Source organism: Sarcophilus harrisii, chromosome 2 (assembly GCF_902635505.1).
Source record: "Sarcophilus harrisii chromosome 2, mSarHar1.11, whole genome shotgun sequence".
Taxonomy (NCBI): Eukaryota; Metazoa; Chordata; class Mammalia; order Dasyuromorphia; family Dasyuridae; genus Sarcophilus; species Sarcophilus harrisii.
In genome coordinates, this window is record NC_045427.1 from 52103108 (window position 1) to 52130651 (window position 27544).

The 27544-nt window shown below is 37.8% G+C and overlaps 1 protein-coding gene and 1 long non-coding RNA gene across 2 annotated transcripts in view; one reads left to right on the forward strand and one right to left on the reverse strand.

Annotated features, from left to right (window-relative positions):
• The window catches only part of EMC8 (ER membrane protein complex subunit 8), a 34226-nt gene extending 22076 nt beyond the window's left edge, over positions 1-12150 (forward strand). Inside the window, exon 5 of the mRNA XM_031950176.1 lies at positions 11865-12150. Coding sequence (XP_031806036.1) covers position 11865 — 1 coding nt within the window. The 3' untranslated portion in view covers positions 11866-12150. The remainder of the gene's footprint in view (positions 1-11864) is intronic.
• Positions 12151-21245: 9095 nt separating this feature from the next.
• Positions 21246-27544, reverse strand: part of LOC116421319 — a 31241-nt gene continuing 24942 nt past the window's right edge. Inside the window, exon 3 of the long non-coding RNA XR_004231641.1 lies at positions 21246-21438. This is a non-coding gene — a long non-coding RNA (uncharacterized LOC116421319). The remainder of the gene's footprint in view (positions 21439-27544) is intronic.

Genomic DNA, 27544 nt, shown 5'->3' on the forward strand with positions numbered 1-27544 from the left:
TTTGGTCTTTCTGCCCTTCTGTTTCTTTGGCTATAAAATGGGGATAAAGGTACTGACAATTCAGGAATACTGTGGAGAGCAGAAATGAGTCTACAACACTTTCAAGTGTAAGCTATTCAATAATGTAAAATCCCCACGTGGTAGGGCAATAGACCAAGAAGATACTAGGAGCAATTTTTGCCAAGTACAATGGTTGCCAGGGGCAATAAGGGGGATTCCAGTTTAGACATACCCCTTCCCACAGGGTGATATTAGTGTGAGTAGCCTATTTCAATATTTAACTTGAGTATTTTATTGCATACTTCTACATTTATTTGTGTGTTGTCTTCTCCATCAGATTATAAGCTTCTTGAGGTCAGGGAATAGCTTTTGTCTCTTTTTGAATCCCCAGAGATATCCCCATTTTTATTGCCAGAGACGCAGAAAACCTAATGATCCGGTCAAGATCATAGTTTGTGAGCTCCAGGATATAGCTTGAATTGATCAAGGACTCTGACTTCCATTCTCTCTTGGTTTTTTGCATTGGTAACTTGGATAAGGTAGGATAAAGTCACTAGTATAGAGTGGTCTGGTCTGATTGACTTGTAAAGTATATATGGTATATGCAAAAATGTAGCAGCTTTGTAGTGGCAAGAAATTGGAAATTGAGTAGATACCTGATTAGTTGGTGAATAACTGAAAAAGTTATGGTATGTGAATGTAATGGAATATTATTGTTCTAAAAGAAATAACAAGCAGGCTGATTTTAGAAAAGCCTGGAAAGACTTACATAAACTAATGCTAAGTAAAGTGAACAGAACCAAGAGAACATTGTACACAGTAACAAGATTAGGTGATGATCAATTGTGATAGACTTGGCTCTTCTCAACAATGCTGTGATTCAAGACAGTGCCAATAGACTTAGATGGAAAATGCCATCCACATCCAGAGAGAGAATGATAGAGACTGGATGTTCTTGGTTTTTTTTTCCCTTTTGGTCTGGTTTTTCTTGTACAACATGTCATTTGGAAATGTAAAAGGATTGTACATAATCTAACCTATATCAGATTGCTTCCTGTATGTGCGGGGAACAGAAGGAAGGGAAAGAGAAAAATTTGGATCACAAAGTCTGACAAAGATGAATGTTAAAAACTATTCTTCATGTATTTAGAAAAATAATATTGAGAAAAAAAAAGTGCTGCATAAATGTAAAAAATAAAGTATATATGGTAGTAGCATAAGTATAGCATATAAAACATGTTCTTCAAACACAATCCCTACAAAATTATTAAATGGGGCTTGATTTAGCCATCCTATCTAGTCTGATACTAGATTAATCAAAATGAGGCTTTATCAGAGAAACTGCTTCAAAATTCTTTTCATAATTATTATTGCTAACTATATTTCCCTTGTTTATTCTAATCTTTCTCTTTTTACCTGTTCTTCCTCAAAAGTGTTTTGCTTCTCTCCACCCTCTCCACCAATATGCCCTCTCTTCTATCCTCCCCTTCTCAACCATTACCAAGTTTTAAAGGAAAAGAGTTGTCTCAATTACCCAGTCAATATAAATGTAGTGTTGATTTAATCAAAACAGTAATAATAAAATTATAAGATGATAGATTTTAGCATCCTAGAGGCATTTTAAATCCAAGTCCCTCATTTTATAGATAAAGATACATTAAGTCAATGTTAGAGCTAGAAGGGACATCAAAACATGGAATGTCAAAGCTAAAGAAGACATTAGAAAATTAAATATTAGTGGAAATATGTTTTACATGGCTTTACATGTATACTGAGTATTATTTGCTTTGTTAATGGATTGAGGAGGGAGAAAGAGAGTTTGGAACTCAAAAATTTTTTTTTGAAATGAATGATAAAAATTTTTAAATGAAGAAAGAAAAGAAAATTAATGTTAGACCTGAAACAGGCCTTCAAAGATAGAATCATAGGGTCTCAGAAGGGACCTTAGAAGTCATTTAAGTTTGGCATTTATCTGAATAAAAAACATATGACATCTTCAACTTCTCTGTGAAGTCACTCAGTGATAGGGAGCTCATCCCTACTGAAGATACTCCATTCCATTCAAGCTCTAATTGGGAGAGTTTTTCCTTATCTAGAACAAACTTTCTTCCATTACTCCTTGTTGAGCCTATTGGGTCCAAGCCAAATAAGCATAATCTCTCTTCCAGGTGATAGCCTTTCAAGTACTTAAAAGCAGCTATCATGTCATCCCTTGATCTTCCCTTCTAGAAGATGAAATTCTCTACTCCCATCAAACTGATCTCCACAAACCATGATCTTGAATCCTCTCACCGACTTGCTCTTGGAGCAGCACTGTGGCACCATATTGCATAGAGCATCTGGCCTGGAGTCAAGGAAAATTCTTCCCGAGTTCAAATCTGACCTCAGACACTTACTAGCTGTGTGACCTAGGCAAGACACTTCATCTGTTTGCCTCAGTTTCTTCATATGTAAAATGAGATGGAGATGGAAATGGCAGAGCCACTCCAAGTGTCCTTACTGGGAAAACCCCAAATAAGGCCATGGAGACTTGGGAACTAATGAACAGTGACAACTAGCTAGTCAAATGTTCTTCTTAAAATATGACACCCAAAATTTAGAGCAAAACTCAGGTGAATTTTGATTGGACAGAGAGGCATGCAAACATCGCCCTTGTTAAGTATGATTTGTGGTGTTTTTGTTGTTGTTCTTTTAGTAAGATAGGTACCCCAAATATTATGTTTTTGTCAATAAAGCTGAAGATAGTTTTCTCCAAGGATAGCAGCCATTATCTCAGAAAAAAAAAAAAGAATTAGAAAAAACAGACTTAGATAATAAGGAAATTATATTTTATTGAAAGGTATCATTCAATAAATTAAGGTCAAGACTATATATACATATGTACATATATATATGTATATATACACATTCATCTGCATAGCATCTAAATATTTAAATAGTTAAGTAAGTTACACAGAGAGATAGACAATAAAATTATAATAGTAGAGGACCTCAAAGTATCTGTTTCATTATTGAAAAATCTAACCAAAAAATAAATAAGAGAAAAATTAAGGATGTGAATAGAATTTTAGATAAGTTAGATATTATAGATCTCTGGCAAATATTAAGTGATAATATAAAGCATATGTGTGTACTACAATTTATTCTGGGAAAAAGGTATTATTATTATTATTCCCATTATACAATAAGGAAACTGAGGCAAACAGAAGTTACATGGCTTATATAAAATGTCAGGTCATTCAGTTTCAGAAAAAAGAAATTGGATATGCTACAAATGAGCTCCCAAAGGAAAAAAACCATGGAAGAAGTTGAATTTATATCCAAATTCTATCAAATATTTAAAGAACAAGTAATTCTACTATTATAGTGTTGCTGTTGTTGTTATTTTAAATTAAGATAAGAAGGAACCTACCAATTTTCTTTTATGATACAAATATGATCTTAATACCTGAACCAGGGAGGGTCAAAACAGAGAAATAAAATAGTAGCCAATAAATATTGATGCAAAATGTCTTAAGATATTAGCAAGGAGACTACAACAACATATCACAAAGATTATACACAATGACCATGTCGGATTTATACTAGGAATATAGGGTTAGTATAATAATAAAAAATCTCTAAAGTATAATTGAATATATATAAGAATAATAAAAATCATATTAAATCAACAGATGCAGGAAATCTTTTGATAAGATAAAGCACCTATTCCTGTTATGTTTTGTTTTATTTTTTAAAAAGGACACAAGAAACCATAGGTATAGATAGCTCCTTTGTTAACATCATAATTAGTTTCTATCTTAAACCAAGATCTATGGCAAAGCAAGTATCTCCTTTTTCACTATTTCATATGTTGTTGTTCAGTCATTTCTGACTTTTTGTGACCCCATTTGGGGTTTTCATGGTAAAGATATTAGAGTGGTTTGCCATTTCCTTCTCCAGCTCATTTTATAGATGAAGAAACTGAGGCAAACAGGGTAAAGTGACTTCCCCAGATCACAGATTTATCCTTTGACTCATATATAGTGCCAACTCAAGACTTAAACCAGCTAGTAAATATCTGAGGCCAAATTTGAACTCATAAAGGAGTTCAATGCTAAGAATTCTATTCACTGTGCCACCGGCTATTTGATTCAAAAGTATTCAAAATTCTAGCTATAGCAGTAAGATAAGAGAGAGAATAAGCACAAGAAAAGAGGAAACAAAATTATCACCTTGATGCCAATTGTATGGTGAACCAAGAAAACCCTAGAGAGTCAACTAAAAATTAATTGAAACAATTAGTAACATCAGTGAAGTTGCAGAATATAGAATTGAATCACACAAATTATCAGCATTTCTGTGTACTACCAACAAAACTCAGCAGGAAGAGATAGAAAGAGAAATTCCATTTAAAATAACTATAGAAAATATGAGGTTTTTCTTCCATGACACACACCAGAATACAAAGCACTCCTTATACAAATAAATACATCTAAATAATTTAAGAACTTTTAATTGCTCATGAGTAATTCAAACTTACCATAAGATTGCATTGATTCTTTAAGCTAATCATCCTACAATTTATATAGTAATTAATATAATTTGATTAGTTAATTAATTTGATATTTTATTGATTATTAATAATAATGATGAATTTAAAATAATATAACAAACATTTATTAAGTGTCTAATGCATGCAGGTTGTCTGCTCCTTTTATGTGAAATGAAGCCCCAATGTATTTTCTATACAATCCATCATATCTTTCTCATCAACTAATTGAGAACATTTATAAAATCTTTTCTGTGTTCCAGGCTTGTACTAAACACACAAATACAATGACAAAAATAAAATTGCTAGTCCCTTTCCTCAAGGAACTTACATTTTCATGAGAAAGACATGTATACACACACACACACACACACACACACACCTTTTATTTAAAAAGCAGTATCCCCAGCCTATGTGTGTTTATTTTTAACCCTGATGTGAGATTTTATATGCATCTCTCTTATTTTATTAAAGATTCCATTAAGATATCCTCTTATTAGAGTCAGCCTCTTACTACAGTATAGCAGAGTTTTTTTGATCCCTTTTCTGTAATCCCCCTTCTCAGCTTCATATTTTGTACAAATGTGATGAATTTTCCATTCACATCTTTATCCAAGTTAATGATAAAAACATTGGCAGTCCATGAAATATCACCTTCCAGGTTGTTATAGATCTATTAATCTTTGCTCTTTGAATTCAATTATTCCCCTAGTTAAGTAGCATGACACCATGAGGGAAAGGCAGGAGACAACATGTGACACATATGTCAAACCACCACCACTACCACCTTAACCCCTGTCCTCCCTCAGACCCTGATGGAGATAGCCAGAACTCTGAACCCAAGAGCCTTGGAAATAGTAAGGTCCTTCACATCGTCAGACATGTTTTTAGGCTAGCTCCCACAGCAATCAATAAAGAAAGAAATTAATGTGAAGAAAGGATCAACCTTCCTTATCACCACCAGCAGCAATTGCATACTAAATGCCACTAGCAGGATGCTTATGGGGTGGCAGACCCTACATCCACCTCAGCCACCAGTTCTTTGAGCTCAGTTTCTAACAGTTATGATCCAGCAAGATGAGCGCTGTGGAGAAGTGGCCAGCTATTCTCACAGTTGCCAACCACTGGGCAGGCAAGCCAACTTAGCTGAAGTAAGGTACTCTAAGGGAGAGAAAGGAGACAACTTGTGTCAAGTAAGACAAAACACCTCCAGTACCTTGACTCTGACTTTCTGATGGAGACCCTGGCCAAGAATCTTGGGAATACCATGGGGCTTCCAGCCCAGTGCCCTCAGTCATCAACCTCAGAAGCATCTGAGAGAGGCCGGGGAGGCAGCTTAGCAATTGTTCCAGCAAAAAGCTCAAGATCCAGAAAGGGAAGGTGTTACCACCAGGCCCTTGGCACCATCAAGTGGTTCAAAATCAGAAACCGATAAAATTTTATTAGTAGAAATTATATTAAAAAAGAGATATTAACATCTGCTTTGCAGCTGTACCCTGAGGACTACAGCTGGTCTGCAGCTGAAACCTTCCATGCATGTTTGCTTCCCCTTCAAAATGTGAACTCCTTGAGATCAGAGAATGCCTTCCTCTTTCTTTATATCTCATACTTTTAACACAGTGCTTTGCATATGGTAAGCATTTAGTAAATGCTTTATTCATTCATTCATTCACATACACTTCACCTATCATCTATCCTATAATTTTCTATTCTTTCTGTAAAGGGCTGAAACTCAGAGTTGATGCATTGGGGTCTGACAACTGAGCACTTAAGGCTAACTACCAATTGGACAATACTCTATTAGCATATGCTTGGAAAATGGCCCTTCCCACTATTCTGTGCTGGCTCTATCTTTTGGTGTATATAGAGAATTGTGGGAGGGATTAGGGGTTGGAGTAAGACTAGCCAGAGTCACTTTGGCAGTAGACAAAGAGGACAAAGAGAAGGAAAGTGGTAGAGATCCTGCGTCCATTCCTTTCACATCTACCTCTAAAGACCAACTAACAGGTGTAGGTTCTTATGCAGACATTTCAGTACAGATTAATACCCCACAGTAGCATATGAGCAAATTGCTGCTGCTACTATCAAAGCATGGGCTTTTCTCCCTGGTAAAAATGACAAGGGTAAAGCCTTCACAAAAATTGCACAAGGGCCAAATGAACCCTTTGCTGATTTTGTGGGACATTTTCAGACAGTTGTCACATGAACTAATGGTGAAAATGCAGCAACAGATTATGATAAGGCAACTTGCTAAAGAAAATGCTACTGAGGTTTGTAGAAGAATTATACTAGGATGCTCCTTTAGAGGAGATCATAAGACGCTGTGCCTCAGTGGGCACAAATACCTTTTAGAGCCAGGCTATGAAGCAGACTTCCCAAGATCATGGGAAGACAGGGTCCCTTTTGGCAAGGGACTTTCAGAGAGACTCATCAATGCTTTCAATGTGGTAAAGTACAGCATCTTCAAAGATCAATGTTGGCATAAAGACAGAGTGAGAAAACAGGATAGGAGAAAAGACCTTTTCAGTGCCTAGCGTTAACTTAGCTGAACCTTATAAAAGATATGAATGGATAATTTTGCCATAGGGAATGAAACTTACTGGAGTTTTCCAGTAAGAAAAGCATTTTCAGAAGTAATGTTATTACATTGCATGGATGATATATTGGGATGTGCACCTGAGGAACAAATGTTAGAAGCATATATACAAAAGACCATATAAACACTAAGGAACTATAAATTGCATATAGCTCCAGAAAAAATTCAAAGACGTGCTCCTTTTCAATGTTTAGGATATGAAATATACCCTAAGGTGCTTACAGTACAAAAACTGCCCTTAAGAACAGAGAAGCTAAACATCTTAAATGACTTTCAGAAATTGATAGGAGATATCCAATGGATGCCTCCAGTGTTAGGCTTGACTACCTATCAATTGCAACCATTATATGACATTTTAAGGGGAGACAGTGCTTTAAACTCACCACATCAACTTACAAAAGAAGCTCTAGAGGCTTTGAGAGAAGTTGAACTGGCTTTATCCAATGTGGTTGAAAGAGTCACTCAAAAACCCTTGGAAATATCAGTTTTTGCTACACAAGAAGCACCCACAGCAGTCCTTCATCAAGGAGACAGTGTGATAGAGTGGGTGAACCTCCCGGCACAACCAGAACAAAGCCTTACACCCTACCCAGTGCTTGTGGCTAGAATTTTATTAAAGGCCATTAAGCGAGCAGTACAATTATCTGGGATAAGACTTGATAAGCTATACACGTTTTATACTATTGCACAAATTAATGCGCCCTGTAAAACCATCCCAAGAGTAGCAAATTTTATTGGCTATAGCTCCAAATTTTACACACGGGTCTCCATTAAAGATAACCAGACTATTACATAATTGGTGGTGGATTCTTGAAGAAAGTTTCTAAAGTTCCTCTTAAAGGATGAACTATCTTTACAGATGCATCAAAACATAATATTTGTTCTGTATACTCTCATGACTTAACTATAAAGAGTAGTCAGAACTCCTTTTCAATCCACTGAGCAGAATGAATTGTATGCAATGATTCTGGCTCTTATTTATTATCCAGGAGATAGAAATATAATATCTGATTCGGCCTATTCAGTAGGTGTGGTACAAAGAATTGCCACAGCCCAAATAAAATTTGTAGCCTCTAATATATATCGTTCTTTAAGGAACTTCATGAGCAAGTGAGAAAACATCCAGGTAAGATTTTTATCTTGCACATCCACTCTCATAGTGAACTTCCAGATCTTATTTTTGATGGTAATTCAAAGGCAAATAGCCTTCTAACCATGTTGGCCAATCCTTCTTTATTTCAAGAAGCCCAAGAATCTCATTTTAAATATCATCAGGCTGCTCAAGCTTTACATTTACAATTTGGAATAACAGGAGAGGAAGCTAGGAGCATAGTAAAAGCCTGTACAGCTTGCCTTCCTCTCCACGCTCCTACACTGCCTCCAGGGAAGAACCCTCGTGGTTTGAGACCCAATGAAATTTGGCAGATGGATGTGACCCATTATAAATGTTTTGGTCGTCTGTCTTTTATCCATGTTGTGGTAGACACCTTTTCAGGATTCACTTTTGCAATATCAGCAGCAAAAGAGATAGCCCAAGTGGTCATTTGAATTCCTTATGCAAGCATTTACAATTATGGGTGTGCCATAAGCAATAAAAACAGATAATGGACTTGCATATACTTTCAAACATTTTACACACTTTTGTGCACAGTATAAGATTTTACACACCAGTGGCATACCCTTTAATCCTCAAGGACAGGCAATAGTAGAGAGGAGAGACATTAAGACCCTCCTCTAAAAACAAAAGAAAGGGGGAGCCACAGGTAACCCTAGAGAACTTCTAAATCTAGCTCTTTATACTATTAACTTCTTGATTTTTGACAAAGATACACTGGCTCTGGCAGACAGGTTTTATAACCCATCAGAAGGGCAGTGTCCAGTGCGAGCAGCTCCACTATCTTTGGATAATCACCAGGTGATGTGGAGAGACCCAGAAAGTGCTGAATGGAAGGGACCAGATAGGTTAATTGCTTGGGGGAGAGGGTTTGCTTATATCTCTGCAGATGGAGAAGGAATCAGATGGATGCCAACGAGCCATATTAGCCTTGTCCATTGGAGAGAGATGGAGCAGATCCTTGAAACGAAGGAGAAGACCCAAGAAACATTGTATGGTTCTGTTGCTGATTGTGCTCACCATTGAAAGAGCCTGGCAGTTATGGCATTTGACTCATGGACATCAAAAATTGTTGGACTTGAAAACCCTCAGGAATCATTGGATTTTCTGAGAAATGATAAGACTGTTGCAGGATTTCAAAATCTGCAGGAATCATTGGATTCCCTGACACATGAAGCAATGGACAATAGATTGGTTTTGGACTATCTCTTAGCTGCTGAAGAAGGCGTATGAGTGACTGTTGATTACATACCCTCCTTCTAGGACTTCTGGAAATCTTTTACAACACCATGTTGATTTATATTGTTTGTTATACTGTTACTTGCATGTACAATTCATATTTGTTACACCACATTGAACCTGCACTGGCTGTGGGGAGAGTCATCAACTAATAGCCTGTGCGTTATTGCTATGTGCTTGTGTAATACCTCCTGTGCTGATGGGTTTGTGCATACCTGTTTCTAATAAGACCCTTCAGCCCAGAAACCTGCTTGCAATATCTGGCTTGACTCCCCACTTCCCTTTGGTGTTTTTCATTTCTCTTCCTGAGATATCAGGGAGGGTGTGATCATCTCTTTTTTAGTGCTTTCACCTCTCTTCCCTGAGAAGTGGAGGGGAGGGGGAGTGGAATCACCTCCTTTTTGGTGTTTTCACTTCCTTTCCTGAGAAGTCATGGAGGGGGTGATCCCCTCCTTTTGGGGGTTCTCACCTCTCTGAGAAGTCAGGGATGGCGTGACCATCGGTGTTCTAAAACAAAAGAAAGCAGGAGATATAAAGGGCTGAAACTCTGAGTTAATGCACTGGGGTCAGACAATGGAGCCCTTAAGGCTGATTACCAATTGAACAATACTCAATTAGCATATGCTTGGAAAATAGCCCTTCCCATTATTCTGTGCTGGTTTGATCTTTTGGTTTATACAGAGAATTGTGGGAGGAATTAGGGGGTGGAATAAAACAAGCGAGGGTCACTTTGGCAGTAGAGGAGGAGAAGGAAGATTGTGGAGATCCTGTGTCCATTCCTTTCACTTCTACCCCTAATGACCAAGAATAAAGACCAAGGACTTTTGCTTATCCTGACTTCAGCTGATTCTGAGGTATCTAGAGTGTTAACTCGGTCCTCACACCTTCCACAATTTTTCTATCCTTCCTATTGTGAAAGACCTTGTCAAATCTCTTGTTGTTATACAAGAATACTTTCTATACCATTGTCCTGATCTACCAGGATGTATTAACTATTGAAAAGGGGAATTAATTAAAGCAGGCTTAACCAAAACTGACTCTTAGTGATCTTTGCTTTCCTTTCTGATCAGAGGCATGTTTAAATGCTAAAGATCCATCATGGAACCCACTCGATACTTATGTAGCCTCAGAATAGTGGATATTCTAGAGTGGCAATTAGTACTGATTGGCTAATAATTAATGAGAAGAATGAATATTATTATGAGAGATGGGTTTATTCTAATAAGTGACTGGGGAACATGATTGATCACTCAGTCCTATTTTTAATTATTCTTTCATTTTTCAAAACCTGGGACAATTAACGATTCTGTCTCATGTAGTTTTATTTGTGATTTCTTGAAATAGAATTCTGAAAAACCAGATTTTGATAGAGCCCATTGGGATTCATATGAAATTACTTATGCCTTAAAATCCAAATCACTCTGGCTCTCATTGATTGGCCAATAATAGGTTCCAGCCCAAGCAGCATTGGGTCATTGTTTGGGTTTTGCTGGTACACAGTGAGTGTAAATAGGAATTGTTTCTGTTCTGGCCAGAAAGTCTGATGGTCTTCCTCTCCCAGATTTTTTTTTCTGAGTAGGAAAACTAAGCCATCTTTTGTGTTATTTCTTACCTAACCTTAAATCACTGAATGGGTGTTGCCTCAGACAAACTGAGACCTAGGAAAGAGGTTAGCTTTAAAAAGTTAGTCTTCCACTGCATCCTGGGCCACGGTCCTCACCCATGTTTTATCACTGGCTTCCGAAGTGAGAGAGTGAGGTTGATGACTTTACCCAGCTCTGCTTCACTTAAAACTAATTTGTTAAGTCAAAAAACATCACTCTCCTGATATCATTGGTCCTCTTTGAAAATGAAGGATGAATAATAATTCTCTTTCTAATTGTTCACAACTTTTCCTTTAATAGTCATTCATTTTTGTTCTATATTTTCCAATCTGATGATTGTTTTTCCTTTGTGGGGAAAGATATGTTCTTTCCCTCTCTGGTCCTTTATCATCATCTCACTCATCCTGAGTGTCCTATCCTTTCTTTGATCTTCCATTGGTCCCCAAAATAGCTTTAAAAAGTTTCTCCCTTCTCCACTGGGAATAGTAATGTCCTTGGGAATTTCCCTCCCCCAAACTTTGGGTTTGTTTTTTGTCCTTCACATTTAATTTTTTTGCTGAAGCAATTGGGATTAAGTGACTTGGTCCTTCACATTTTTCCCCAGCCTCATCTTGTTCTGAGATTTAGCAATGCTCATGTTATTCTTACAAGACCATGACACTCTATGGTGTTTTTCCTTACTTGATTGCGATTGTTTACATTTTTCTGTACTTAACTTTTAAAAATATACATACACACATAGAACAATCCTATAATTTGTTTGTTTCTTTTTTCTCCTAGATCACTACATCAGGAATGAATCTGAGGGGAAAAAAATAAGCAAGAAAATAATGATATCAACAAGCTTTCTCTGGGCCTTCTACTGCTAACAATCATTCTTTATAGTAAAAATGTCTGTATTTGTATTATTTTTTTTGGTAAGAAAGGCCTAATTACATGTTCTTCAAAACCCATGAAGCCCTTCCCCAATTTCCCATGTTAATAACAATGTCCCATTCTTCAAGCTCAAAATTAGCACTTTGTGCTATGTATGTATGCATCATCCTAATACATTTATTACAAAGTATATATGATTGTAGCATGTTTTGTTTTGTTTGTCCTACTGGACTAAACATCTATTAGGTTCTTATTCAGTAAGGGTAGGCAACCCAAAAGATATAGAGGATAAATATGATATAGGTCCTGCCCTCAGGGAACTTCCAGTTAAATTGGGCAATAAAACACTAACACGGTTAACTTTAATACACAGTGTTACATAGTAAGAACATTGGAACAGTGAAGAGAAAAGTAAGACATCAGAAAAAGATTATTTGTGACATGGAGAGCAGACATCAGAGAGTGCTTTATGCAAGAGGTAGTATTTGCTCTGTTATCTCTTTCATCACTATTTGACCTGAAATCTGTCTGGCTATGGGAAACACCAAGTTAGGTAAAAGAAAATAAAAGTGAGGATAAGGAGACTGAATTGCCTAAATTTCTTTGCTGTATTTATAAAGTTGAAGGTTCCTTTCTTTCTAGCTAAAGTCATGAATGATGTTTCTTGGGAGTGGAATAATATCTGGGCCATATATAAGCAGATTCATACATCTTGACCCTAGGGTGATAATTAGATCCAGAGTCCTGAGGATTATCTTTTTTTTTTTTAATTTATTATTTTTTTTATTTTAATAGCCTTTTATTTACAGGTAATATGTATGGGTAACTTTACAGCATTGACAGTTGCCAAACCTCTTGTTCCAATTTTTCCCCTCCTTCCCCACACCCACTCCCCCAGATGGCAGGATGACCAGTAGATGTTAAATATATTAAAATATAAATTAGATACACAATAAGTATACATGACCAAACCATTATTTTGCTGTACAAAAAGAATCAGATTCTGAAATATTGTACAATTAGCCTGTGAAGGAAATCAAAAATGCAGGTGGGCAAAAATATAGGGATTGGGAATTCAATGTAATGGTTCTTAGTCATCTCCCAGAGTTCTTTTGCTGGGCATAGCTGGTTCAGTTCATTGCTGCTCCATTGGAACTGATTTGGTTCATCTCATTGCTGAGGATGGCCAGGTCCATCAGAATTGGTCATCATATAGTATTGTTGTTGAAATATATAATGATCTCCTGGTCCTGCTCATTTCACTCAGCATCAGTTCGTGTAAGTCTTTCCATGCCTTTCTGAAATCATCCTGTTGGTCATTTCTTACCGAACAATAATATTCCATAATATTCATATATCACAATTTATTCAGCCATTCTCCAATTGATGGGCATCCACTCAGTTTCCAGTTTCTGGCCAAGTCCTGGCGATTATCTAAGTCAACCTTCTCATTTTACAAAGGAGGAAACTGAGTTCCAAGAAGAAATGGGTTTCCCGAGGTCAATCTAGCAGGAAGCAGAGTGGGGAAATTGGCAACCAGCCTCTTTAGGCCTTCCAAGTTGTCTGCTTCAAATGACAAATTCAAGTTGTAAAATGTACCCTTGCTCATTTTACTAATAGGAATACTACAAGTTCCCGGGGAAGCTGAGGTTTTGTTTTCATTTTAATTGCAATAGACCACAAAGTTAAATTGCAGACTGAAAACTTTGCTCAAATCAATGAAGGCAAGAAATTTGGCTTGGCTCGTATTTATGATCACCCTTTTCCAGTCATTCCTAAAGATTGGCCTAGTATGCTAAAGAACCATACTGTGGTCTAGTCAAGTCAAATCAACAAGCATTTATTTAGCAGATATTATCAAGCAGGCACTGTGCCAAGCTTCTGGGATACAAGGAAAGGCAACAAATAGTCCCTTGAGGGAGGTAAGGAGGTCAGGAAGGATAGAATTTGGAACTCAGAAAAAAAAAATCTAATTTTTTTACATGTAATTGGTAAAATATATACATATATAATATATATATATATATATATATATATATAAACTCTTTATTCTCAAGAAGCTCACTATCTAATGCATGCAAACAACTTTGCACAAACAATACATACAAAGTAAATTGAGAGTAATCTCAGAGGGGATACACTAGCATTAAGGAGGATCAGGAAAGTCTTCTGGGAGGCAAATAATGGAGGGAGAGTACTAAAAAAAGTCTGTGAAAATGTCCAAAGTCAAGAAATGGAGATTTTTGTTGGAGGAACAGCAACGAGATCAGTCACCAGATCAAAGAGTCCACCAAGAGGAGTAAGGTGTGAGAAAACTTTGGGAAGGGTAAGAAAATCTAAGCTGTAGAGTTTTAACAGTTAAATCAGATTTTATATTTCATCCTAGAAGTAATAGGGAGCTGGTGATACAAAGATAGATAAGCCCTGGACCTGGGATATTGTGCAAACTGAAAAAGGGGCTGGACACAAGCATGGGTGTGTAATGTCTTCCAGCCTGGAACCATCTTGTACTAACTCACAAGAGCATTTATACCTCAGAAATTGACAAAAGCTATGATCAGAGATTGATTTGTTTGAATGACTTCTAGATTTAAGAAAGTGATTTTTAAAATGAAGATTAAACTTTGAAGTATATTGTGAATTCATTTTTTCCCCAGGAAGCCAAATGTTAAATGTTTACCATCACTAACCCACTCCAGTCTCTATGATCTTGTAAGTCACCTTGGAAATAAGACTGAGTTGGATTGGATGAAGCTGATAAAGCTTTCTGTCCCACTACCCTTCAACAGTCAATGACTATATTCCCTTCACTTAGTTGATGGTCTTCAAAAAAAAAGATGTATCCAAAATTTTAAGCATTCTATGGCCAACCTGATGATAAGCATCTCCAAATGTAGGCAGGGTGGTCCTTAAGCTAGAGACATGTACTCCATCATTAATCCTATCACTAAAGCTTTTCCCAGCTTGCTAGGATCTCCCAGGCTTGTCCTCTGCCAGTAGAGTCTTCTACTAGCAACTTAAGGTCACTTCCATGATTTAGTAAGATATTGGAGAAACACTTTAATAGAAGAAATGATTTGGGAATCGATACCTATAGAAAGCTATTAGCATCCACAGAGAGGCAAATGTAAGCAAATGGCAAATACTATTGCCAGAGGAAAGTCCATAAGATAAGGAAAACTGAAAATTAGGAGAAGCTTTTATTAAAAATAAAAGACAACAAAATTATAAGAGCAGAAGAAATCATGAGACCAGGACAGAGTCGCTCTTTGGGAGAATCACATGAGTAATGAAGAAAGGAAATATTCAGAAAGGTAGAAGATAGTTACATCAGATCTTGCTGAAGGAAAATAGGAAGAGTAGAAGTGAGTAATCCACATTGGAGGCCCCAAAGAGAAGCAAATAATCACCAAAGAGTAGGCAATTATCTCGAAGATATTTTTACTGGCAAAAATAGAAATAGGAAATTACTTAAAAGAAAGAACTACAATAAAATTCAAGAGAAAAGATATAAGGAATATCACACTGAGAAATCCCCAAAGCCCAGAAAAGGACTTTGAAGAGGTAAAAAAATGTCCAAAAAATAAAAAAGTCCAAGGAAAGAAAAGAAATTCCTTAACTGATGGACATCCCCTTGATTTCTAGTTCTTTGCTACCATAAAGAGAATTTCTATATACATGTCCATACATGTGAGTCCTTTTCCATTTTTTTATGATCTCTTTAGGATACAGAGTAAATGTATTTCTGGGTAAGGGAATGCATAGTTTTCTAGTCTTTGGGACATAATATAACTTTCTTATTATATCTTCGCATTATGTTTATACCATACATCTTGATTAATAAAACTTGAGAAGAGAGCATGGATTCTATTTCTTTGTACTACATTTATAACAACTCAACAGAATGATTTTTCCTCTTCACCTGTTATTCACTTCACTATGAGCTGACTGTCCCCAGAATCAGAGATAATATTCATGATTTGCATTGGGTTTGCTCTGAGAGTATATAACTCAATGCAAGGGGAGAATTCCATAAAATCACATCCTTTTTAAGATCTGGAAGGGAATTTGAGAGATTGCCTACAACCCTCTCATTTTATAGAAACTTGAAGAAATGTGCTTAGGGCTATACATTTAGTGGAAGATTCATGAAAAAGTTCAAGTTTTTCTAATTCCCAACTTTGCACAGTAACGCAGAAACAATTACTTTCTGTAAGTGTTATATTTTCTTTCTAATTTTGTTGTTCAGAGACTCTCCAGGTTATTATCCTCAAGACTTTTTCTACCAATGTTTTCTCTTTGCAAGGTATCCCTGTCTCTTTCCTCCCCTTCTCTTCATCTTCCTTTTGTATGCTATCCTCCCCCACTAAAACAAGCTTTTTAGGGGCAGAAACAGTCTTTGTTTTTCCTAGTGTTTGTATTTCCAATGCTTGGCACAGTGCTAGACATGTAGTAAACAGTTAATAAATGCGAGTTGACTGACTAACTGTTATCAGTCTGACTGTACTATCAGTTTGAAATCTGAAAGATGGTTAATCATTTGATTCAGTTTAGTATGGAATCCAAACTTAATTTGATCCACAAGTCACTCTCTCTGAGTATGGATGGCTCTCTCCACCACAAGATTATTGGAACTGGCCTGAATCACCTTGCTGTTGGAAAGAGCCATGTAAGAACTCATTCTTTATGAAGAAGGCACAAAAAGATAAAGAAAATTTCTAAAATATTTTATAAAATAAAAAATCTAAAATATTTCTAAAATAATTTGAAGAGGAACCAAGTAATAATGAAGACAGAGCTTGGAAAAGACTTCTTCCCATGGGTACTGGCACATGAACTAAGCCTTAAAGGCATTTGAGGACCTTGAAAAGTGATGATGAGGGGAGAATGCATTCCAGGCTTGGGAGCAATTTATTCCAAGGAACAGAGACTGAAGGCAAAATGCTGAATTTGGCCAGAACATAAAGTGTGTGAAAGGACATAAGGCATATTGGTACCATTTTGTAAGGAATATCCAATGCCTAGAAGATGGGTGGAGTTTGGTATTTTAATCTATGGACAATAATAGCAAGCCAGAGAAAGTCTTGGAAAAGATGTTACATGATCTGAAATATGCTTACAGAATATTTTCTTTGCAGCTAGGAAGGTTGCTCTGGAAAAGGGGAGATGGGAGACCAAGACTCCAGGCTGATAAGGGTCTGAATGAGAGTTGTAGTCTGGGAGTGAAGACAATGGGAGCTATGGAAGACAAGTCAAGGTAGTAGAACCAACTGCATTTGTCAAGGGGTTACATAAGGGTGATGAGGAAGAGGGAAGAGGAAAGGATGATAATGCTGAAATTGTGAACCTAGGTTCACCAACCAACCAAGCAGTTGTCCATTGCTTCAAAAAAAGTAGAGAAGTTTGAAGGGAAGTAGAGTTCAGGGGAGAAGGTATAATTGGACATACGGAGTTTGAGATGCTCACGGACAGCCACCTAGAAACTTCCAGCAAGCAGTGGATAATGTTGTCTCTGTCCCTTTGCACTTGTCTCTGGGTATCTCAGTCCTTTTCTTAAATAACCTGGTTTTCTCCAAACTCAGCTCAAGTGTCATAATCTACAAGTCTTTTCCTTCTCCCTCAGCTTCTAGTGCTTACCTTTCAAAGGATATCTTGGGTCTGCATTGCATGGATCTTGCATGTGTTGTATTTCTCTGTATGTGTTGTCTGCCCACTATAGAAATAAGTTCCTTGAGGGAAGGGACAATTTCACCTTTGTCATGTGCAATTAGCAAATGTTCCTTGATAAACTGGTTAGATGGCTTTCCCAAAATCATACAGGTGCTAAACCTTAGAAGTGAAACTTGAACCCAGGTTCACAGCAAGGCTTCCTTCCATTTTCCCATGCACTGCTGGCCACTCATCCTCTGAATATTCCCTCCTCCATCTATCCTGTTTCTTCCTCAGTCTCCTGGGATGGAATATCAAGTGGCAAGTGCCAACATCCACCTCCAGAATTAGTTCCATAGCTCCCCTCACCTCCCTGATCTTGAAGTTTGAGTTCTGTATGTTTAGAACTCTTTCTGGGCCTGGACTCTCCCGTAGTGAGATGTCATACTGCACTTCCAAGATCAGTAAGTAGCCTGACCATCCTACGGCTTTTGTAATAGAGTCTTCTGTTCACAATGCCTCCAGATACAGGCTTCCAAGCTACATGGGTCACTGACCATCTCTGGAAGCATCAGGAGTCTCCCCTGTGTTGTCACCTTTGTTAGCAGCTGTGGCTTTTTCCTATTGCCTTCAGACTTCTGGCTGGCTGCTTTGGGGTTTCTGAAGTAGGAGTAACTTCCTATTGTTTCTCATTCTATTTCTTGATCATTATTCAGTCTGGTGGGAACCTCAGAGTTTTATAGGAGTAGGTATAAGGGAGTGCAGCATTTGCCTCCTATGCAAGCAGTACCTCATGACCAGATGCCTTCTTGACCACATTTAGGCACCAACTTGGGCACTGAGATAGTTTCAGCTTTAGGTTTATTAGTGCATCACTGGGCTAGAAATTTTCATCAAGAGAGTGAGAAAATGGGAGCAAGAGTTTTTCCCCCGACCCAATCTAGGCAAAGTAGATTCAGGTTCTAGATTTTAAAATGAAATAAGGCCAATGTCTCCCACTGCATCCAGGGGCCATCTCTAGTCATCCTGACTACTGACCACTGGATCCAAATGGTTCCGAGAGAAAATGAGGCAGGTGACCTTACACAGCCCTCTATCACTCAAATCCAATACACTTGAAAGTCATGACATTACCTCTCTGATATCATGGTCTTCTTTTAGAATGAAGGACAACAACAAGAGTCAAAAGGAATGAATGGACAAAAGAAATGCCCTCATCCTTCTACAATGTTCAATATCAGCAGGTCTGCTCCAGAAGCCTCTGTCAGGCATAGTGGGAATGGGCCATCATACCATCAAAGTGAGAGCAGGTGGGAGATGCTCCTCCCAATGCCGATGGGGACACAGCAGAGGTGCCACACCTTCTAGGGTTCTCCAGTCCTGGCTGCCACTTCATTCAGAATAGCTTTCTATCACAAGGGAGGTCCCACAAAAGCCAGGGCCAGACAATAATGAACAGCCAATGCCCCAGTGGAATTTTTTGCTTAGAGATAGGACAGCCCCATTTACCTGTTCCCTTACCCCTGACCCTGTGCCCAGGCCAGCCCCTACACAGAGGAGATGAGAGATTACTTCCTATTCTAATTCCCGCACCCTTCTCTTAGCTTCAGCTTCCCCTGGAGGTACCTGCCTGAGCCCTGAGATTCATAGGAAGATCTGGTGTCATCTTTGACTTCCCTCAAAACCACATGAAAAAGCAATGTTGGGTCTACTGCAGGGAAGGCTGGTGGTTTGTAATGTGGCAATATAGTTGAAAGATATAATGTTCCCCAACACAGATTTGAAGGCATCATATTCTAAGAACCTTGGGTCAAAGCCCCACTTCACACTCTCTGGTGATGGTTTAGCCTTTATTTATAGATATCCTAAGAGTTAATTAAATTTTAAATCCCATTTATCTCAGAGACGTCAAGGACCTCAACTTGACTCACTCTAGCCCTTTGCCCATTCAGGCTACGTGTTATCCTCACATTTTAGAGATGAGGCAATGGCCCAGAGTCACAATGCTAGTTATTAGTAGAGTTGGGGATGGTAGCTATGGCTTCTTGCCCCTTAGTCTACTCTTTCCACTTTATTGCCATTTCACCCTAGTTACCTAATAAAGCTCTCCCATCTCTTAAAGGGGAACACTCTACTACATTTCCAGCTTCTTTCTCATACTCATGAGACATGGACTTAACATCACAGTGTTCTGGAGGACATAGGATTATGGAACTGGAGGGCATTCAATCTCTTTTCTGTGTATGTATGTGCACATACATGTGCAATCTAGCATGTAGTCATCATACTTTGCTGCTTCGAGAGAAACACTGGAGTGTTTCACTGTTGTGCACATTCTCTCCTTTATGGCAGATCACAACTCCTCTTGCAGATATCATTAGGTTTTTTAATGAGGTCAACCAACAGAACTCTTCATGCAGGAGCCAACCCAGAGTAGAGCCCATGCTCTGCACACTCAGTTAGGCCAGTCTTGAAAACCAGCCCAAGGACATGGCCCATCATAAAACCTGCCGATACTTGTTGTTCAAGTTTGGCATTGTCTTTGGAAATCCCAGCATTGTCAACATGCCAAGCTACTTGTCCTCTCTGAACTTTAGTTTCCTCAACTGCAAAATGGGGCCAAAAGTATCTCTGCTCCCTACTTCACAGGGTTGTTGTGAGAATCCAGCGAAATAATGACCTGCGAATGTTACATAAGCTCAAGCTGATGTTTTGAGGGGAAACCTTTGCTTCATTCAAGATTCAACTTGTGGACACTTCCTACAGGAAGTATCTTTAGATTCTTAGTTTTCATTACTCTCTTCCACCTCAGTTTATCACATTTAGACTTATCTGTCTGACATGTTGTATCCTTAGATAGAAAGGAAAGGCCTAGAGGGTGGCAACAATAAGTCACCTCTGTGTCCTTAGAGTCTGCCCACCATAATAACTTACCCATAACTTGATAAAGGTTCATGGAATTGAATTGGATTGGATTGGAGACGGGGGTGATGGCAATAGAGTTTGGAAAGAATATGGATTTACAGCAAAAGAGAAGTTTGAATCCTAACTCCACTAGGAGTTATGTGACTTTGGGCATCACAGTTCCTAATTCAGCATTGCACATTTCCCTTTTCTGATATCCCCAATTGTAAAAACAAAGACATTAAATTAGGATATCACTAGCTTTTCCTTTCCCCTTATCTCTTTCTCCCTCCTCCCCATACACAACCTCCCCTACCCCAACACACGCACACAAGCATATATACTCTCTAAATCCTATAATCCTTTTAGCTCTATTTTTCTACAAATCTCTGGTTTTAGTGCTGTGCCTAGCTGGCAAAATAAAAAATACTTTGACAGATGATAATTCAATCCAGTAAACATTTATTAAGATATCTGAGAACCATGGGAGTGAATACAGACAATAACAATAACAATAATAATGAAAGCTAGCTGGTACATTCCTCTAACGGGTTTAGCATGGGCACTGAGAACAATGGGACACTTGGCTGCCCATTGGTTCATTTAATAACTTCCAGTGACTGGCGATCCTCAAAGCTGGATCACGGATCAGATGCTATTACAGATCCTTCTGATCTGGCTTTCTGTACTGGGAGGAGTGATCAACACACCCAGAGTTTCTGGGCCTTGGTATTTATTACAAAGCCCTTTGCATAAAAACATCTCATGTGATCCTTGAGGCAGTCCATCTGTGAGATAGATAAGAGTTATGTGCAAAGAAAAATGAGTGAAAATCAGGCCTTCTGGGTCTAGTCTGCCTTTAATACTGATTAGCCATTAGACAATGGGCATATAACTTCAACTTCTTCCACTTTGATTTTCATTTCTGTAAAATAATAGGGGACATAGAATTATTCCACTATAGGGCAATCAGTTTATTTTCTATGTATGTGTGTGCACACGCATGTGCAATCTAGCATGTAGTCATTATACTTCACTGCTTCAAGAGATCCGGGATTTCACTGGTGTGGACACTCTCTCCTTTAGGGCAGACCACAACTCCTTCTGCAGACCTCATTAAGTACTGGGTATGAGGCTTGGATGACTGGGTAAATGAGGTGATCCCTTTTCTGTGAATTTCACAATCTTTTCCTTTTCCTAAATCATTGAAGGGACAATTGACCTCTATGGTACAGCCCAAGGATGGTTACCCAGGTTGCTCAGGATGATTGGAGAGATTGGAGGAGAAAAGAAGGGGGGAAAGGTGTCCTTTCCCTATTCTTTTTCCTTTACTAAATCCTTATTGACTCCTTGTTCATCCAGCATTGCTTACCTATACCTACAGAGGTGCCCAAAAGTTCAAGAAAAGCTCAGTTCTCCTGTGATAAAATAGTAACTGGGAGGGAGAATGGCCCACCCACATGTGAGTCTTCCCAAATTATGAATTCACAAGATTAACAGATTAAAGGTCTTCAGGGATTACTTAGGGCAAGTCTCTCATTTTAGAGATGGGGAAACTGAGGCCCAGAAAAAAGTAGTTTGCCAAGAAATCACAAGATTCATTCAGGAAACATTTGTTGAGCATCCACTGTGTGCTAGGAGAGCTACAAAATTTATATGTTAGATCTCTACCATATGGGAACTCACAATCTAGTTCTCAACAGGGAAAACACAAAGAGATAATTATAATACAGAAAACTGGCTAATAGATGTATTAGAGAAGTGCAAAGTGCTATGTGAGCCCCAGGAAGAAAAGGTTTCCAGCTAAAGGATCAAAGGCTGCATTAGCCATAGCTATTTTTTAAAAGGGAAAGGAAGTTTAGAAATAATCTACTCCAATTGTCTCCAAGCTTGGAGCCAAGGGCCAAGGATGACAGAGAGCTGAGACTTATTGCAGGGGATTTCTGAAGTCATACACATACCAAGCATTCTGGTTTTATCCTTATTTAGCTTGTTTTCTTTCTAATGAGTAAAGATTACATTTCCAAAATAAACATTCTGGTATCTTCCAAATATGTCTGGGTGATATTGTGATTTATAAAGCAACATCATGGCACAGTAGGGAGAATTCTGGAATTGGATTCAGGAAGACCTGAGTTCAAATTTCATACTTCACTCTTACTAGCCCTTGTGACCATGAGCTTAGCTCCTAAGTTGTTCATGGATTATGGTTCCCCATCCCCAACTCAAACCACCCCATCACTCCATCAAACAAAATAATAGATCCTTGCTATGTTCTCCTGTGGTCCATAAAAAACAAAATCATTCAAATTCAAAGTAGCTTTTTGGTGTCACTTCTTTCAATCAACAAATACTAATAGGATAATTGGCATCATGGAGATGTTGGGATACACCAAAGATTTTCAGGTACCAAGGTACGGGTTATGGGATTGTCTCTAAGAATTCAGGCTCAGTCTCCAAATCAAACAAAGGCATTTATTGGACATTTAATTTGGGATAGAAGGTGACACTTTATGGGCCTGCCTTTTAAGGGAGAGGAACAATGGAGCAGAAGTTAGAGATTATATAGAGAAAGAAAAGTAAGAAGGGGAAAAAAAAAGGAGAATTGGGAAGAGCAGGAAATTTGGATAATCTCAGAGGGAAAGGTCCTTTTGTTCTAATGAACTTCATGAGAGAGAAATTTCCAGGATTATTGGGATGAGACAGCAGCTAAAATTGTATAATATTAAAAAGCAATCAAGAAGTTGGAAACTACTGACTGAGTCTTCCCATCATTCCTCACCCTTATCCTACAAATCAGAGGAAACCAGAATTGAGAGAGGGGAGAGATGCTTTATTCGCCATTTCATAACTCATAAGTAGCAAAGCCAGTATTCCATTGGCTCAGGGGGTTTAGATGTGAAAAGGAGCTTTGAGAGTACCTAGTTCCATTTTTTTCATTTTAGAGATAGGGAAACTGAAGCTTTGACAAGCTAAATAAATTAATTTTTCCAGATAATAGCTATTTAGGGACTTCCTGAGATTCAAACCCAGGTTCTCAGGCTCTAGGTCCATGTACTTTCTGCCATTTGTTGGTTTAACCAATAGAATTTGTCCAAGCCTCATAACCAGGCATCCATAATTGCTAATGTTCTCAAAACAGATACATTGGGTTGTTATTATGGATTCATGAGAAAATCCTAGTAGTTCACCAAAAATCAAAGGAGTCCAGGCCAGTGCTGACAGTTTAGAAGTGTGCTGCCTATGACCCAACTGTGCCCACCTCCCTCATAGAAGGAAAACAGAAAGGGTCTTATTGTAGATTTGGCATAGTCCAGATCCATTGCACTGGCAGAGAGCCCAGAAGGACAATTGAAACTCTGATTTGACTCCTCATGAAAGGCTCTCTTTGAAGCTTGGGCTCCAGCAGACCAAGGCAGACAGGAGTGAAAAAGAAAAAGCTGTAATAACTCCTAGAGTTCCAGCAGCTCTCTGAGTGGTATTGTGCCTGGGCTAGAAGTCGGGATCCATCAGTTCTAGCCCCAGCTTGCCCATCAACCTCCTCTCTCTATACCTCAATTTTCCTGATCTGTAAATAAAGAGATTTAACAAAATGATCAACTAAGGTCCCTTCCAGAGTTAAATCTATTAACCTCAATCCTATCGCTTACTGGTTACAAAATCCTAATCATTTTCTAATCCTCAGTTTCCTCTTCTATAAAACAAGAAGGTTGGATTACCCAGGGAAGGGGAGGGTAAGACTATTGCTTCTATAGCCATGCTGTGGGGAAAGACCTAGACTTTCTGAATAAGTGTAAAAGCTTTTATTAAATGCTTAGGATCACAGTTTTAGAGCTAGAAGGTCCTTGGAGATCTCTGAGTCCAACCCTCCCATTTTAGAGTAAATGGAGACAAAAGAAGAATTTGAATCTAGCCCTTCTTGATCCCAAGTTTATAATAGCCTGTTCATTGTACCAAGCTACTTAAGATCTGTTGAGCACTGAGGATTAGAATTAGGAGGAACAATACAGAGTGAGGTCTTGGATCACTGAGTAGGGTTGGCTGAGAAAGTCTGAAGTACTGATAAGATTACTCCCTAAAATAAGAAGAGAATGATTTGGATGGAGGTCAGCTCAACCTTAAGAGTCCCATCCCCTGTGGAGGCCTTGAGTTACCCCGCCTTACTGTATCCAATCAGAAAGCTTTATGCCAGATTTCAGAGATTAAATTTTCCCTATAAATCTTTCCATGGCCCATGCCATCTTTGCTGAATCCCTTTTAGATTAGCCCACCACAGGGTTCTGCTTTGTGGTATCCTATCTAACTCTCTTCCCTATCTTTTTCCTTTCTGTAGCTAACAGTTTTAGAAGCTAACTCTTCTATGGATTTAACTGCCAGTTAATGGTATACTCATGGTGTTTTCCTTTTTCCTGATTAATTGTGAGTTAATGGTTAAAACCACTTTCCTGGTTAGTATATACTCTCCCAATTCTATTTCATATTTACCACTCCTGGTGTCTATTTTACCTCTTCATTTTGTCTATAATCTCCTCTGCTAAATAAACTTACGTTTTGCCAAAGAGAAAGGCCAATGTGATTTTTTATATGATTGAACCCCAACATTTGGTGCTAAACCCCAACTTTGGGTGCCAGTTATTCTCCTCAATCTTATCATTTGATGCTGAACATCAAATGCATCAAGTAGAAATTTTTCTAACTTGTAAAACCAGGTCCTCATCCCTTCCCCCCCCAATTCCTTTACCTCCCCACAGACCAAGCAAAACAACAAACAAAATTATGGAGAATTTTGTAAGACAACTCTTACATAAATACTTTCCCAAAGAAAAATAAAGTTTGTGTCTAAATTTTTTGTTTCTAAATTTTTTTTCAGTGAAATCATATAATGACGAATGTTGGAGGGGGTGTGGAAAACTGGGACTCTAATACTTTGTTGCTGGAGTTGTGAACGGATCCAACCATTCTAGAGAGCAATTTGGAACTATGTTCAAAAAAATTATGAAACTGAATACCCTTTGATCCAGCAGTGTTTCTACTGCGCTTATAACTCAAAGAGATCATAAAGGAGGGAAAGGGACCCACATGTACAAAAATGTTTGTGGCAGCCCTTTTTGTAATGACTAGAAACTGAAACCTGAGTGGATGCCCCTCAGTTGGAGAATGGCTGAATAAGTTCTGGTATACGAATAGAATGGAATATTATTGTTCTGTAAGAAACGATCAGCAGGATGATTTCAGAGAGGACTGGAAAGACTTACATGAACTGATACTGAGGAGATCATTGTACACAGCAAGATTATAGGATGATCAATTCTGATGGGCATGACTCTTTTTAACAATGAGATGACTGAAGCCAGTTCCAATGATTTTGTAATGAAGAGAGCCACCTACACCCAGAGAGAGGAGTGTGGTTCACAATATAACAGTTTCACTTTTTGTTGTTTGCTTGCATTTTATTTTCTTTCTCATTCTTTACCTTTTTGACTTGATTTTTTCTTGTGCAGTGAGATAATTGTATAAATATGTATTCATATATTGGATTTAACATATATTTTCACCATGTTTAGCATATATTGGATTACTTGCCACTTATGGGAGGGGATAAGGGGGGGAGGAATGGAGCACAAGATTTTGCAAGGGTTAATGTTGAAAAATTATCCATGAATATGTTTTGAAAATAAAAAGCTTTAATAAATAAAAATAATAATGTAAAATTTTTTAAACAGTTATATAAAACCTGAAAAAATGATCAGCAAAATTATTTTTAAAAGGCCTGGAGAGATTCATATGAACTAATGCTAAGTGAAACGAGCAAAAACAGAAAATCATTATACAAAGTAACAGCAAAATTATATGATGACCAAATCTATGGACATGGCTCTTAATCAATAACAAGATGGTTCAGGTCAGATCCAATAGTCTTACAATGAAGAGAGCCATCTGCACCCAGAGAGAGGACTATGGGAACTGAGTGTGGATCACAACAAAGTATTTTCACTCATTGTTTTTTTGAATTTTGTTTTCTTTCTCATATTTTTTCCTTTTTGGATCTGATTTTTCTTGTGCAGCATGATATTTGTGGAAATATGTATAGAAGAATTGCATATGCTTAACATTTTTACTTTGCCATTGAATTACTTGCCATCTAGGGGAAAGGACGGTGAGAAGAGAGGGAAAAAATTTGGAACCAATAATTTTTCAAGGGTGAATGTTGAAAATCATCCATGCATATATTTTAAAAATAAAAAAACTTTAAGAAAAAAGTGAAATCTTATCTCTTCATGAAGAATGAATATATGACTGACTTGAAGAGAAAATACACTGGGACAGCTGAAACTGGTATAAAGATAATAGTGACAATTTATATAACAAAAATCTAAACACAAAAATTTAACCTTAATACGGAAAATGTTATATGTATCAAATATAAATATTCCACACACATTTTTACATTTAGCCAATAAGATTACCATTAGAATTCACATGCACTGTTGTTGTTAGTAAACATTTATTATTTATTTATTTGTTTGTTTGTTTGTTTTTGCTGAGGCAATTGGGGTTAAGTGACTTGCCCGAGGTCACACAGCTAGGAAGTATTAAGTGTTTGAGATCATATTAGAACTCTGGTCCTCCTGACTTCGGGGCTATCCCTATCCACTGCACCACCTAGCTACCCCAGATTATTGAGAAAAATTATTTTTATATTAATGACCAATTATTAATTTCCTCATTTAAAGTCCAATCTCTCAAAAAGATTTCTGGCTTTGCCTCAAAATTTATCCCACCTAGATCATCTTATTGAAATGGATATCTTATCCCACCCAACTAGAAAACCTTACAAAGATAAACTAAGCTAAGTGAATTCCCACCCATTGTGTTCTACTTATTGTGTGTCTACTCAGCCAAGGTTGGATTGGGGGGCAGCAGTGTGCCCCTGTGTCCAGATTAAACTTTTTAAACTGTGAGTTGAGACTTTATATGGGGTTCTGTATCTGAATGTGGGGGTTTCAAAAATGTATCAAATATTCACTCAA